The sequence below is a fragment of the Kogia breviceps genome, chromosome 9 (genome assembly GCF_026419965.1).
Source record: "Kogia breviceps isolate mKogBre1 chromosome 9, mKogBre1 haplotype 1, whole genome shotgun sequence".
NCBI classification, from domain to species: domain Eukaryota; kingdom Metazoa; phylum Chordata; class Mammalia; order Artiodactyla; family Physeteridae; genus Kogia; species Kogia breviceps.
The window spans coordinates 87,330,418-87,347,294 of NC_081318.1; the positions used below are offsets into that span (position 1 = coordinate 87,330,418).

The 16,877-nt window shown below is 34.0% G+C and overlaps 1 protein-coding gene across 2 annotated transcripts in view; it reads right to left on the bottom strand.

The window, feature by feature from the left end:
• The window catches only part of PTPN12 (protein tyrosine phosphatase non-receptor type 12), a 90,094-nt gene that overhangs the window by 20,223 nt on the left and 52,994 nt on the right, over positions 1-16,877 (bottom strand). For both annotated transcript variants that reach the window (XM_059074957.2, XM_059074958.2), the window contains 5 exons: positions 15,584-15,726; positions 12,743-12,809; positions 10,220-10,297; positions 10,021-10,119; positions 2,659-2,744 (listed from right to left, as the gene is read on the bottom strand). In XM_059074957.2, the coding sequence (XP_058930940.1) occupies positions 2,659-2,744; positions 10,021-10,119; positions 10,220-10,297; positions 12,743-12,809; positions 15,584-15,726 (473 nt within the window). The remainder of the gene's footprint in view (positions 1-2,658; positions 2,745-10,020; positions 10,120-10,219; positions 10,298-12,742; positions 12,810-15,583; positions 15,727-16,877) is intronic.

The following is a 16,877-nucleotide window of genomic DNA, read 5'->3' on the forward strand; positions in this document are numbered from 1 at the left end:
CAGCTCCTTGTTTTGATCTCAGAAATACCCTCACCTATCCAGGTATTCTAAGTGCCACAGATGTTTAAAAGTCCAGTTCATTCTCCCAGGCAGCCCTTAATGGAAGTAGATAGATATTCATGCATTTCTGCCAGATATAAAACTCTCTCGTTCTTGGCCTATATAATGCCACTGTTTCCTGGTTTTCCTTTATCCCTTGATTGTTCATTTCTTTTTTTTACAGCTTTCTTTTAGTTTGCTCTTCACACATTTTGGTGCTTACCTGGGTTCCCTCCTTGGTACTTTGAGATATGGTACCCAGAATCTGAAAGATCTTATTCATGCCCAAGTCTTCTACATCAGCTATATACAGAGTCCTCAGTATATCTTTACCTCCAGCCTAGATATCAAAATGTCTAAAACAGAACCACTTTCTTTCTCCAGTCCTATTCCAACTTAAGTTTGTTTGAATTGAGAGGCATTAGAAGCATCAAGTATATTGTTTTTGTCTCTGAAATATTTATAAATTAAGAAAAATTTACTAAGGCATACTTTTGTGTCTCTGTAGTAGATCTGTTGACAGTTTATAGAAATAACTAACAATGTATACTTCCAGAGTGCTGGTGTTAGTGAAAAAATATCAAGAATATTATTAGTTTAACAACATATATATTGAAAAGAGAAAATGAAATCTGCTATTCAAAATCTACAATTTGATTTCTTTAAGTATTTATAAACCAGAATCATATGACTGACTAAATCTAATACAACAAACATGAGCCTTCCTCTCTAGATCCGTCTCCAAAAACTCCAATGTACTCTAAACAACTGAATAACTTGCTTACTGTAGCCATACTGAGAAAACAAAGTATACTGTTTTTATCAATCTTACGCTCTTGGGATTTTATTTTCAGTTAACAAAGTATTCTTTGTGGAACACAATGAAATTCTGCCAGTTACCTCTACTTCATGAATAAGAAAGAAGATGGACTAAGCATGTAATACAAACTCACACACATATAAAAACTTGAGCACATATCCCGAAATAAAACCCTGACATAAGCTGAATGAACATTTTTCTGTTAATACTCATTTACTACTTTTTAGAATTATTTTTTCATTTACTGAAGAAATATAGGAGCCACACTTTTAAAAAGGTATATGAGAAAGGTTTAAAATTCGGAACACTTTACACTCATTTTTTTCCTTCAAAATTAGGAAAAGGCTACCACGATTTGTTGTTGGAGGTAGATGACCATATAAATCACAACTATTAGTGTACACTTTGAGGGCCTCTACCTTGGCTCACTCTCAAAATCCAAATTAAAAGATATCAGTGTAGCAAAAATGTTTCTTAATTTCCTTTAAGGTCATTACAGTTTCTTTAGGACTCTACAGAACTGATATGGGAGACAAAAAAATTAGAGAACTAACAGTTTATAGGTTTTAACTGGCTACCTTCCACAGTAAATACCAAAATGGAAATCAAACAGGAAAGAACTGCTGAGAAGTGTTGGTGTACAGTTAACATCCTGAGCATTTAAACACTGAGACCTAAACCCACCTATATAGGCTTTCTGATCTCCCTTAGAGAAGTATGCAAAGGCATTCCAGAGACTATAATAGCTACTACATCTTGCCTTAGTTGTAAGTTTTTACTTTTGTAAAGAAAGATCTCATTAAGGTACAGCAACTCAATGCCAAGACACAACCATAATCACCTCACCCAACTTTATGCAACTTCCATCAAACTTTTAAGGGGAAAAAATTGGTGAATCCTATTAAAGGAAGTCCTACTTTGAGGGAAGGTCAATCAGTTTGGGCAGATCTATGCTAGGGACAAGACACCGTATAAGTCATTCTAACAGTTTTATTACTTATCTTCCACTGTGTCTCCTTTTAAAAATAATTCAGTAACTCCACATTGTAATGGGAAAACCAACATTTAGTGAAGACCAAGTATGTGCCAGGTTCTATATGTAGCATTTCCACATACTTTATTTCATTTAATTCTTAGGACAATAGTTAAACAAACAAAAAAAACCCCAAGATCAAATAAATTAAGTGGCTTACTCACAACTTCAGAGCTAGTAAGTGGATGAAAAGGATTTGAAACTAAATCATTCTGACTCTATCTATATTTTTTCCATACTACCATCTAACTGACCTAGCTACCCTGAAAGAAAAGAGAGGGAAAAAGGGGGATAGGAATATATATTGATTTTAACTATTATAAATGAGAGCTTGGTATGAAAGTAAGAAAATCTAGGAAGAAATAAACTCAGCTTTGCCAGTGATGTTATTAAAACATCTTCACATAACCTCTTCAGCATGCATACAATTTTTGACAATCATATTACCTGTTCAGTCATTAGAAAACTGAAATAAATCTTAGGAATAGCTAAAATTTTAGTTGTACCATGTACCAAAAGATGAGCTGTAGTCAATTCATGGTTATGCTGACTGCTGGTACAGTATACTACTGAAATTTTATCTAAATTGAAAAGAATTTTTTATAGTACACTGTTAAAAAAGTCAGTTGCCATATATATGCTACATCCTAAACAAAAGAATAAGAAAAGTTATAAAATAAAACTTAGAAATATTCAGAATTTTTTTGTTTTAGTAACAATGAGTAAAAGATAAGTATCCTTTCAAAGAAAATGTGACGTACAATACCTGCGGGTCCTTGGTGGTTTTGGAGGGGGAGAATCTTGTTTGTCAGGATCTATGGAGCTGACCATATTTTCAGTGTTAATTTCATTCTACCAAGAAAAAAAAATGCTTCATTAAAGTTAGGGGAAAAATAATTTTCCTTCCTCATGTTTCAAATAAATTGTTATTGGGCTTGTGAATTTTTAAAACAATGCTAATTTTGCCAAATAATAAAACAGGTGTTATGTCCTCTATACTTAAGCCCGAAAGACCAAATTCAATGAGAAAAATTAATATCAAAAAAAAGTCCATATCCAGTTACCAAGAAAATCAACCGTGTAGAGGAGCATTTCAACATATTTCAAATGCTACTGTAAAGAAACCGATTTCCCAAGAAAATAAAGATCCAAGAAGATCTTTTTTTCAGGCATTACTACCACTAGATTCGTAATGTGCACATAGGGGGGAAAAGAAACAAGGTAAGTCTTATATCCTTCACCTTTCCCAGACTTTTTTGGGACTCCTGTTGCTACCTACTACTTTAAAAGGGATGATCCTGGGCTTCCCTGGTGGCGCAGTGGTTGAGAGTCCGCCTGCCGATGCAGAGGTCACAGGTTCGTGCCCCGGTCCCGGAGGATCCCACATGCCGCCGAGCGGCTGGGCCCGTGAGCCATGGCCGCTGAGCCTGCGCATCCGGAGCCTGTGCTCCGCAACATGAGAGGCCCGCGTACCGCAAAAAAAAAGGGATGATCCTGAGTCAATACAGTTCTTATACAACCTATAAGAACCTCCGGTTGTATTTAGGATTGTGAATAGAGGAGATGTGAAATTATTATATAAAACATTGTCTTGAATTAGTTTCAGCCTCAGAAAGTACCTCATTTTTATATAGCTAGGCTATGTTAATTCTGGGCCAGAAGACAAGAATGGTTTTCACCCTTGCCTACATCTCAGATAATTTTAGGAAAAAAAGACATCTTTGCATATACTATAATCAATTAAGGAATTCTGAAACTGTAGTTGACTTTTTTTTTTAAAGTCAAAAGACACTTCTACCATGTCCATCATGGCATCTTCTTTGTCTATATAACTGTTCTTGCCAGTGTCCTTTTTTTTTTTTTTTTTTTTTTTTTTTTGGTATGCGGGCCTCTCACTGCTGTGGCCTCTCCCGTTGCGGAGCACAGGCTCCGGACGCGCAGGCCTAGCGGCCATGGCTCACGGGCCCAGTCGCTCCGCGGCATGTGGGATCTTCCCGGACCAGGGCACGAACCCGTGTCCCCTGCATCGGCAGGCGGATTCTCAACCACTGTGCCACCAGGGAAGCCCGCCAGTGTCCTTTTTAACTAAGTACTCCCAACAATAGGAAACAGAGACCTCAAGTTTACAGCAATTTTTAATGAACCCTGTTTCCTAATATTAGATGCATTAGAAGTGTCTTACACATCTTACTATGCATCTTGTTCTGACCAAAACAAGAGTTACATTATGAGACTGAAAGCTTGCATCCTTAATTACAGCTACCTATCAAATCGGAGGCATCTGTTGCAGAGATATCTACTATAGAGAGGATAACCACATAATTTATTGTCCAAATCAGGGCTTTTATACCTAGACAACAGGTATAAACTGGTTTTGCCTCAAGTAAATCAGGACTTTGTTACCACACTTTTAGATCCTCAGATATTACCAGAATTTAAAGACTCCTCTCATCATAAAGATTCCTCTCACATATAAGTGATTCATTTGCTTATTATTTCTATTAAACAATCATATTCCCATAGTAACATTCATTAATATTTTTGTACCAAAATCTATAAATATTCTTATTAAGTGGGTTAAATAAAGATTAGTGAACCATATGAAACTGCTTCGACTGAACTGTTGTTTCTTACCTACAAAAACACATCAATTTTTTACAATTTCAACATAAACAGCCTCATGTCATGTCAAGTCAGGTTTTGCTGCCAAATACCAAACACACACACACAGACACACAAACCAACTGTAGGTTTTCAGTGTATTTTAGATTTTGGAACCACAGTGAAGGCATTGTGGATCTATATGTGAAAGGCAATGAACAGTAAGGACTGGAAAGGATACAAAAATGTAAAGGACATAGTCCTTAACTTCAAGAACTCTACAGTCATCAAACAAAAAAGTGAAAGGGTAACAATAAAACCATAAAGTGGTAAATTCAGTACAATGAAGCTATGAAATCAGAGAAAGGAGCTGTTATAGGTGAGAATATTAAGAATATACTTCGGGGCTTCCCTGGTGGCGCAGTGGTTGAGAATCTGCCTGACAATGCAGAGGACACGGGTTCGATCCCTGGTATGGGAAGGTCCCATATGCCGCGGAGCAGCTAGGCCCGTGAGCTACAATTACTGAGCCTGTGCGTTTGGAGCGTGTGCTCCGCAACAAGAGAGGTCACGATAGTGAGAGGCCCCCGCTCGCTGCAACTAGCGAAAGCCCTCGCAGAGAAATGAAGACCCAACACAGCCATAAATTAAATAAATAAATACATAAATAAACCTCGCACAGAAACGAAGACCCAACACAGCCATACATTAAATAAATAAATAAATAAATAAATAGAATATACTTGGGAAAATATTAAGAAGTTGAAAATATTAAGGTAGCATGTCAAATGGCATTAAGGGGTGGATAAGACACTGACAAAAGAGAACAAAGGATGGAAGAATGGAACAGGAAGAGAAAGTAAGGGTATATGTAGGCAAATGACTACATGTGACAAAGGAAAGAAGGTGTCATGAAGGATTCGTCATTCTGGGTGAATGAAAGCTATTAACAGAAAGGGACAAAACAGGAACTTCTCTGGGGGAGGTAAGCTTTTTGAGCATGTTGAATTTCATATGATTAAAGGAATCCATGTGGCAATGCAGAACTGCAACTAAGAGAGCCACTGCCCCACACAGCATGAACAAAACCTCCTAGTCAGTGGACTTGAGAATAAAACAGTGTTCTTCTTGGATTCCTAGTTTTTACCTACAATAATGTTTGCTGTACTTTTATATCTTCTGATCCTCTTATATGTACAGCTTTTGTCCCCACACTTGTCCTAATGTATACAGCTCTTTTTGGCTGCTTTTATTGCCACTTAAAACAATCACCAACTTTTGAAGTTGAAAGGAATTTTAGAAATTAAAGAATCTACTGGAGATTAGGTTCTAGTGTATTCTTTTGTTTCAAGCAGAGCTTGCTAAAGCTATTTTTTTTTTTAACTTTTGACCACCTTTAACCATTTCGCTAAAGTGTATTAATATTTTTTGTGTATTAATATTTCCACATAACAGCTTTATCAAGGGCCACAAAAAAATCAGAACCTAATTATCAAATATATAAGGATATATTATCAGCTGCAGAACAAAATAAATATTAAAACAAGGTGCTTTAAAAAAACTTTACATAGGAAAAAAATTCAGAATTCAGTAATATCACATCTAAAATGTACAACACAAGCATAACAGAAGGACCGTAACACAAACTATTGTTGCTGTTAATCACCCTAGAACTGAAAATCCTGGTGTCAACTGGTGGTAGTATCTTTTATATACAAGATTAAAAGGCATGTGCGCATACCTTAGAGATGCTTGCTTACTGAGGTGTTTCTAAATCCCAAGTCAAATGCTACTGGATTCCAAAATAAATTTTCTCTTTATGTCTTCTACTCTGAGAAGTGATTTTAGTTGTAAATACCTCTAACAAATAACATTTATCATAGAGTCATATTGCTGATTAGCATTTCAAACTAAAATCTCTACAAAAATAATTTGGGGACATAGAGCTTTAAGAGCTTTTTTAAAAATTCCTTAACTTTACTTCTAAATTAAGTTGTCAGAGAAATAATAAATGGAGATTTATGATTGTTTTTCAGAGCATAGGTTCAGAAAGATAAGTAACATATTTCAAATCATTTTACTCAACCACACAGCTCTAAGATAATTTTCCCCAATTTTTTAGATACTACATTTTCTCTAACTGGGATTTATGGTTTCCAACCATATATAAACATGTTATAAAAACAGTCATTTATATTTTACAGTACCTAGAAAATAATATTTCTTAAGAGGAAAACATTAAAAATATTATCTAGAATGATATGCTATCTTTTCTCCTATCCACTTGTCCTTCCACCTTTTTATCCATTCATCCATTGAGATATATAGTACCAGACATTATGGTATACAACCTTTGGCAAAATATTTATTCTCATAAAATATAGTTTCTCAGAATGGATTCTATAGAAAATTGGTTTTCCCTTTTGCAAAATAGGAAAACATCTTGTACAAATGGCAAATTCAGCAGTCATCATGTCAGCTTTAACAAAACACAAGGACATAATCTAATATTTTAAGTTCAGTTAGCAAACGAACATGTAGTGTGTGTCTCCTATATAACCAGGCAATGAGATAAGAAAGTAGGATTGAAGTAACCACTATCTGATATTGGATTCTATTTCATCTAATCTCATATAATGTATGATTTTTCTTGTATTCCTTAGGGATTTGTAAACCTTTGACCTATTAGACAGAAACAATCTATAACAAAATTGTAATTGTAGTGTGGAGTTCAGGCTAGTAAAAAGGAAGTTTAATTTTATGAATAAAACCTAAAAAAAAGAAAAATCAGGTAATGAGAAAAACGAAGATGAGAGAGTAATGCAGTATTTTTCACATATTTTTTTGGAAATAAATATAGTTAAAAACTTTAAAAATACAACATTGAACATTGCCTTAAAATTTCTTTCTAGCAAACGCAACAAAAGCAAATTTAAGCAAGTGGTATTATATCACACTAAAAAGCTTCTGCATAGCAAAGGAAACCTCAAGAAAATGAAAAGGCAACATACCAAATGGGAAAAAATATTTGCATATCATATATCTGATAAGGGGTCAATATCCAAAAAATATAAGGAACTCACATAATTCAGTAGCCAAAAAAAAAAAAAAACCCACAAGTCGATTAAAAAGTGAGAAGATCATGTGAATAGACATTTTTCCAAAAAAGACATGCAGATGGCCAACAGGTACGTGAAAAGGTGCACAACATTACTAGCCTCCAGGGAAATGCAAATCAAAACCACAAAGAGACCTCATACCGATCAAAATGGCTATTATCAGAAAGACAAGAAAAAAGTGTTGAAGAGGATGTAAAGAAAAGGGAACCTTTGCATATTGTTGGTGGAAATGCAAATTGGTGCAGCCACTATACAAAACAGCATGGAGGTTCCTCAAAAAATTAAAATACAACTACCATATGATCCAGCAATTCCATTTATGCATATTTATCTGAAGAAAACAAAAACACTAACTTGAAAAGATACATGTACCCCCATGTTCACTACAGCATCATTTACAACCTAACTGCACTGATGAACAGATAAAGAAAATGTGGTATTAAAAAAAAAAAAAAAGAAAATGTAGTGTACACACACACACACACACACAGAGGAATATTTTCAGCCATAAAAAAGAATAAAACCTTGCCATTTGCAACAACATGAATGGAACTTGAGGGCATTACATCAAGTGAACTAAGCCAGAGAAAAGACATATGCTGTATGAACTCATATGTGGAATCAAACAACAAAAAACAGAACTCGTAGATACAGAGAACCGATTGGTGCTTGCCAGAGGTGGTGGTGGTGGTGGGGCCCAAAGTGGGTGAAACATGGTCAAAAGTTGCAAACTTCCAGTTATAAAATAAGTAAGTCACAGGCTGTAATGTACAGTTTGGTGACTATAGTTAATAATACTGTATTTTATATTTGAAGATTCCTAAGAGAGCTTAAAAGTTCTCCCCACAAGGAAAAAAAAATTCTGTTAACTATGTATGATGATGGATGTTAATTAGACTTATTGTAGTGATAACTGCACAATATATGCAAATATTGAATCACTATGTTTTACACCTGAAAGTAACATGTTACATGTCAATTATATCTCAATAAAAATTAAATTTTTTTCTAGCTGATTCACTTTGCTTTACAGCAGAAACACAACACTGTAAAGCACCTATACTCCAATAGAAACTAATTTTAAAAAAGAAAAAAAATTTTCTATACATTAAAAAATTTTTTCACTTCTAGAAATAAGTAAATGGTATAACTAAAGTATAAAAACCTTAACTTTGAAATTAATATTGCATTTATGGAAAAAAACAAATATTTTTCAATTAAAGTTTAAAGAAAAAGTAGCCTATTTAGCTTTCTGAAATATTAAAGGAGTCTCAATTTAGATAAAATTATACATAGTAATATATAAGCATTCTATTCTATATTATAAAATATTTGGCTTCATTGAGCACAGGTTATAACAGGCTTTAGTTAATCTAAAGGGAAAACAGAGGTGATAATATATGAGGCACAGTTGTAAAATGATTTCTATGTTAACATAGGAAATAAGAATGAGGTCACATATATGAATCTTAAAAATCTGAAACTATCACCTGTCTAATAAAGGAAATACACTGTCCCAAAAACCCATGGATTAATAATAGATTTTAACACACTGAGGTAAGCATTTGGTTAACAAATCTCTCATTTGTAACACCAAGAAATTTCAAATAGTCTGGGAAATTACCAAAACCATACAAAGAGGAAAAAGGAAAACAGCGGTTATAAATTTTGCCACTAATTTCCTCATTTTACTTCAGTTATTGGGGCTAAATTGGTTTATCATGTGATAGTCATCTTAGATTCAATAATAAAGATGTAAAGAAATTCATCCAAAAAAACAGCCCGATACCTTCAAGGATAAGATGATATATAGAGGAAATAAGAGAAATACTTTAAAAAGAGGCAGAAATGAGAACACTGTGAGAAAAGAGTATTTTTGTCAGGTCAAAAGTTTGATTATCCAATAAATTCTAATGCTAAAATGACAGTGAACTAAAACAAGCCCCAGAGGGACCTAATTATGGTCCTATATTTCTACATAATTAAAAAGCATGTACAAAATAAGGACAAAGCTTTATATCATGACCAAGAACAAAATAAAATTCATGTAGAATCAACTTAGAATTACTTTGGTTGGATGGAAGGGTAGAGAGAAAAATGCAGTTAATTTGTTAAAAGTAATCTATACTTGAAACAATATTGAATTATATAACTTTTGACTGAGATCTACACTCATAACTATATTTTACTTAGAATATCATTTAACTTGTATTGGAGTCATTATATATCCATCACAATAGAGATTCAAAGAGGAAGAAGGAAAGGAGTTAAAAAAATCAAAGCTAAATAAAAATAGTAACTGTAACGGATACTCTCAGATAAAACACAAGATGGCAATTAAAAAGCTAAATATCACATCTTGGTAAAAAGTAAAAGTTTTCTAAAATTAATAGGTGAAGAATACCTACCACTCCATCAGCAATTTTCTGGGCTCCATGAATTTCATATAGTTGTAGCTGTTTTTCAAACAGTTGGGCGATAGCTCTATGAACAAGCTCATACTGCTCCTATTAGGGAGATGAAATGGTAAACAAGGGAAAAGACATTTAAAAAAATAAGAAGGCATTTATAAAAATATAGTTTATAAGGTGAAAGAAAAAACTATACCTTAGTTTGTACTGCAGAATGCCTCTGTGTTCTCATTTCTTGTATTAAGTTGAAAACATTAAATTCCTCTGGTATTTTCTAAAACAAAGAATTTAAAACGTGAACTGTGGACAACTGTTCAGAAAAAAACAGTAAAATAGTCTTCAACTCAGCTTTTCACACAGACCTTATATACGTGCTGGGTAACTGAAAATTTACTGAGTACTATCTATCATGCATCAGAGACTGCTTAGTCAAGAACTAATCTTGACACTCAGCACTCAAGCTAGTGAGCTAGATACGTGAACAAATAAATGTCCAGCCAACGTATGGTTGCAGTACAGTGGAAATAAACATGCTGTGACTAACTCTGGTGTGTGAGTGAAAAGTGAAATATACATAAGCATGGCAGATTAAATGTATAATCTATTTGAGGAATTGAGAAGCTTGATGTAGATAAAACTGACTAAAAGACTGAAAGAAGGAGAGCAATTCAAAGGAGGAGAAAAGATAAGGCTACTTGGCATCAGACTGTAAACATAACAGAGTCTGAACTCATTTTATAGACCAGTGTTTCCTGGGCTGGCTACATAATGACCAGCTAAGAGAGCTACATCTCTGGAGACTGTGAAACATCCTAGACAATTCGTTTGTACATCTGGAATTATAACTACTGCAACAGGCAACCAGGACATGAGCAGATCTGATATTCGGGTAACTTTTGTAGCAGGGAAGATGAGAGAGTGAAAAGGGGAGAAACTGGTGGAGGCTTACTGAAGCAGTCCAAAAAAGCAGACAGGCAGATTTAAGGCACATTTCTGAGGCAGAATTACTAGAACTTGGTGGTCAACAAGAATATTTTGGAGTGATAAAGAAGACAGAAGAGTTAAACATGATTTCCAGGTTCACTGCTTGGGAGTCTTTATATACACCAGAAGATTTTTATATCAGTCCCTAAACCAAGGCTTAAGATTATATTTATGTTATGTCAAACTTAATCAAATGAGGACTGTGTTCAAAATACACAGCTTTTGAAATAAGATGTTTGTTTGCTACTATTCAACCAAATGCCTCTTCCCACCCCAATTTTAATCTTTGACTTTTATGTTAAAATGTGTTAAAATCTAGCATTTTTGTTCACTGAAAAATTTTCATACACGTGTTAGGAGATGTTTTGTTTAGGGGGAATACAAAAATAAAATTTAACAGAGGGCTTTTTGAAAAACTGTTTAAAATTTAAATATTCCAGGGCTTCCCTGGTGGCACAGTGGTTGGGAGTCCCCGATGCATGGGACACGGGTTCGAGCCCTGGTCCGGGAAGATCCCACATGCCGCACAGCAACTAAGCCCGTGCGCCACAACTGCTGAGCCTGCACTCTAGAGCCCGCGAGCCACAACTAGTGAAGCCCGCGCACCTAGAGCCCGTGCTCCGCAACAAGAAAAGCCACTGCAATGAGAAGCCCACGCACTGCAACGCAGAGTAGCCCCTGCTCACTGCAACTAGAGAAAGCCCGCGCGCATGCAGCAATGAAGACCCAACGCAGCCATAAGTAAATAAATAAAATAAATAAATTTTAAAAACAATTAAATATTCCCTAAGCAAAAGTGAAAAATGGAACGAAGGCAGGGAAAAAAAGAATAGAAGGAAGAAAGAAGGAAAAAGAAACTAAATATTTTATTATTCCTATTTTATATGACATAGATTGACAAATTCATAGAAACTATAAAGCTACGAAGAATAATAAAATCTTCTCCCTAATGCATAGAAAATAAACATACTACAGAACCAGCAAATAAACCAAATCTACATACAATGAGGAGACTTGTGCTTTTCAAATCTGTAATGAGGGCTATGTCTTTATATTCTCCATAGTATCAAACCCAATTTCTTGGAAACAGTACTGGTAGCAACAATAATACCAGGGATAGTAAGAGAAACGAACATTAAATTTAGCACTTGCTGCATGTCACATATGGTACTGAGGAACTTTACAAACTTTCTTAAGAACTTATTTAATTCTTTGAGTTATTAACGTTATGATTCCCATTTTCAGATAAAGAAATTGTGGCACAATGAGATTAACTAAATCGACCAAGATCCCACAGCTAGTAAATGAGACAGCCAGAATTTCAATCTGGGAAGTCTGGCTGCAGTTAGCATTCTTAACCACCATACTATATAATGTTTCCAGTTAGGCGTAAATATTTACTGAATTGATTATACTTATACATAGAATAAATATAAAAGGCAACAAGAGTGCTATATTTGGAAAAGTCAATGCAGAGTTTACATGCCTAATGTAGGTATTAATTCATCCAGAACGAATGGATGACAATATGTTTATCTTGCTGCCCAGTGTATTACCTCAAGGTAATATGCATCATTTATACCTTTCACTGCCTTTATCTCTTACATAGCAAAGCTACTTCTAAAAAAGTAACATGTATAACAAAACATATGCTATAATTTACTGCAATTGATTATCAAATTTGAAAATCATAACAGATCAATTAGATATAATGATACATAAAAATTATTCTTACCCCAGCTTTTAGTAAATTCCACGTATAATCTATGGCACAAATGGCACCTGTTCTTCCACAGCCTGCACTGTAGATATAAAATTTGAAAAAAACAATTTGATTTTTGTGATAAAAGAACCGTTAAATACATGTGGGTGGACATGTTAATATTCAGAAGCAAAAAATCATTTAAGAAATCTGACAAAATTCTACTTATTTAGTAAACAAACTACAACTTAAAGCGTGTGCATGGCAAACATCCTTAACATTAAGATTTATATCTTGTTTTCATTTAATTTAATGAACTTCCAAAAGTAACTCACAGAATACCCAGAAGCCTTCACTTTGAAAGTCTGTCTACCTCAGAAAACCTTGTCTAGCTAACAAAATACCTTGCAGATATAAATTTATACTATGTTCTAGATGGCTCTGGTGCTTTAGAGTAGAGGAGAAAACTACATCATTTCAATTGCAAAAGGCACAGGAAAGACGAAGAATGGTACAAGCCCGAGAAACTGGTTTGAACACCAGCAGTGATTTCACCAAAGAAACAAAAGCCACTAATGCTCTCTAATCTCCTGAAGAACTAATAGAACCCGGAGAATGTAAAGTAAATACCACAGGTTAGTTATTTTAAAATATGACAAATACTTTAAAGCAACTGATTTCCAGCTAGAGGGAGGCATATGCACCTAAGGATTGAGAATCACATGAGTAATTAAAGATGTTACTGATATCACTGGAATAATTTTAGGCAGAAAAAAAAGTTGCGTAGCACTTTAATGTGTATTTTGAAACTTTTAGAAGTATCAGTAGTTTGTTAAACATGTAATCTAAGAATTCCTGATAAAGTACATTATAAGCAACTTAGTATGTTTTTAAAAAGCTCTTAACAATAAACAATAATATTAATTTTAAACCACTGATATATTTGTCAATTCCACACATCAGAACGTTTCTAACATTTTGGAGTTAACAGTTACTAGGGCTAAATGATATATATTTAAAACTTGATGGTTCAAAGTGTGATATTACAGAGACACAGAAAACCAGATCAATGCAACACAATACAAAATTCAGAAACAGATTTGAGTATATTTAAGTATTTATTACATAATGGTGGATTCTCCAATTAAAGCGGAAAGACTAGACCATTCAATAAATAGTACAGGGAAAGTTAGTTAAAGCAAAAATTAGATTCTTACCCTTTATCTTAATCACAAAAATATTCCAGATGCATTAAAAATATAATGTTTAAAAAAACCTACAAGTGTATTTTTATGCACTACTGTGTTAGGGAAGGACTTTCTAAGCATATGTCAATGGACACAAATCGTTAATGAAGATATTCACAATTATGTATGGTAAAACATAGGCAGAATAAAAACCATGAAAAACCAGAGCACTTACAACATGACTACACATTAACATCTTCAACATATATATATAAAGAATTCATAACATAATTACTGAGATGAAAATCACTGACAAAGTAAACAGACAAGCAATTCACAAAAGAATATAAATGACCAAGAAAAAAAAAGCTTGCCTGTCACACTGACATTGAAACAAAAAGATAAAAGTATTGGGAAGAATATGGGGAAATGGGAATTCCCACAAACCAACCAGCGGTGGTATGCTTAATTATAATGAGCATCAAATTTATGGATAACAAATTTTAAAATATATACTAAACGTATGAAAAAGTTCATGTCCTTTAACTTAGAAATCCCACTGTTAGATATCTGTTCTAATGAATTACAGATGTGTTCAACGATTTCACCATAAGATTGGCCACTGGATATTTAAATTGTTGTTTAAAATAGCTGAAAATGAATGGGGTAATAAATGAAATGCCAAGAAATGGAGGATAAATATAAAACACAGTGCAGTCATAATGTATTCCAGAAGAAAATTTATATGACTTAGAAAGATGTACATAATATATGAAATGGGAAAACATTCTTTAAAAAAAATACTATACACACATTGAAAGCACATACACTAAAATTTTAACAATGGTCATCTCTAGTGGGATTGTGAGTGACTCCTTCCTTTTATGTTTGTGCTATCTAAGTTCCTACAGTTACCATACTATTTTGGTTCAAAAATATTAAATGATCAATTTATTTTTTTAAAGGAAAATCTTCCTATAAAATTGGATTTATGAACTATGTACACTGACCGGACAATATTAATAGAACAGGAAATAATTTCAACTAACTTGTAAGGAAGTTAAGCCAAAGCAATTTCTTTACCTTTTAATTCTACAATTAAATAGATCTTTTTCTTTTTAACCAGTTAACTACTTAATTGAAAAGTCAACTAACCACAGAATTAACTACAGAAAAATAATTTTAATTAACCAGATTGTTAACTTATTCCCACATCTCCATCAGCAAGCCACCTTTCTGGCCCATAAATAAAAAGAAGCCCTTTCACTTCACTAATATAGGCATCACAATCCAACCAACTGGCTAAGAAAACTATCTTTGGTGTTCCATCTCCACTAATATCTTTTAACTATTTAATTAACCAGTAAATCTCTGAGTCTGAAAAATTTCATTTATTGATGCTTTTTATAACAAATGTGAATGAGATATAAGCCACTTAAAAAGATAAATTGTAGTTTTTTAAGTACTATGGTTTTAAGTTTTTTAGAAGCATCGAATGTAAAATAAAAATTAAGACAAGAAAAGCTGCCTTAGGATTCAAATAGCTTTTACTGTTTGGAAACCCATATAATGACCTATCTAATGAAATTCCAAAATTTAGGTTTCAAAATACCATACATTACCCATATTATAATGCCACCTATATTTCAAAGTATTTACTTTAAATATTTAGAAAATTCTTTTGTACCTGCAGTGAATACAAATAGGCACATCTTCATGTTCTTGGTATTTCCTCATTAAGCTTATCATGTCCAGAATAGAATCAAATGATGAGGGAACATCATGGTCTGGCCAGTTCACATAATGAAACTGATATAGCCTACGAGATTCCTTCAAGAATAACAGAAATTCAGCCATTATGAAAATACACTTGCAAATTTTAAAGCATACAGAAAAGCTGCAAATCTCACTTTATTGCCATTTCTTTTTTTTTTTTTTCCTTTTTTTTTTTTTTCCCGGTACGCGGGCCTCTCGCTGCTGTGGCCTCTCCCATTGCGGAGCACAGGCTCTGGACGCGCAGGCTCAGCGGCCATGGCTCACAGGTCCAGCCGCTCCACGGCATGTGGGATCTTCCCGGACCGGGGCACAAACCCGCGTCCCCTGCATCGGCAGGCGGACTGTCAACCACTGCGCCACCAGGGAAGCCCATATTGCCATTTCTAAGATATGTAATTCATATTTAGCACTTGCTTAAAAAAAATGATAGCCTACATTTATCACATATAAAGTATTGATCTAAGGGCTTCACATGTAACAATTTACTTAATCCCCATGTAACACCATGGGGAAGGTATTGTTAATACTATCCTCATTTTATAGGTAAGGAAATTGAGACAGAAAGAATAACATGCACAATGTTTCACAGCAAGTTACAGATATGGGATCTGAAAGCAGGCAGTCTTACTTCCAAAACCTACACTTTAACCATTATACTATGTATACTACTTAATTAATCTACAGTATTAAATAGATGAGCAATACACCATAAGCACTGTTTTAGAATCTATTGTAATCAGAAGACTAATAGACTATTTAAACCAAAAAGAAAATTAGAAATGAACTTGTCCACACCCAAACCTACTCAAATTATGGTGTGGGCTGCCACCCATCTCCCTACCCTTTCAAGTGATCTGTGAGTTTCACACTATTTTTATAATAATACTAAGGTGTTATTTGCCATTTTCATTCTCATTCTCTCATGAGTGTACAGCAGAGTCTTCTCAAGGCTATACGATTTAGGATGATGTCATCACTTGGAAAGGTAATGGAATGTCTGCTTGTATATTCATGCTTTTAAAAAAACTTCTCAGTTTTAATTTCAAATATAGTAAATATTAAAAGATATAACCCACAGAAACAAGAGCTCTTTAGAATCTTCAACAATTTTTAAGAATGTAAGAGTCCTGACATCAGAATATTTTGAGAATGGGTATTCTGGTGTTTAATAGAAAGAGCACCGGCTTGGAATTCAGGTAAAACTG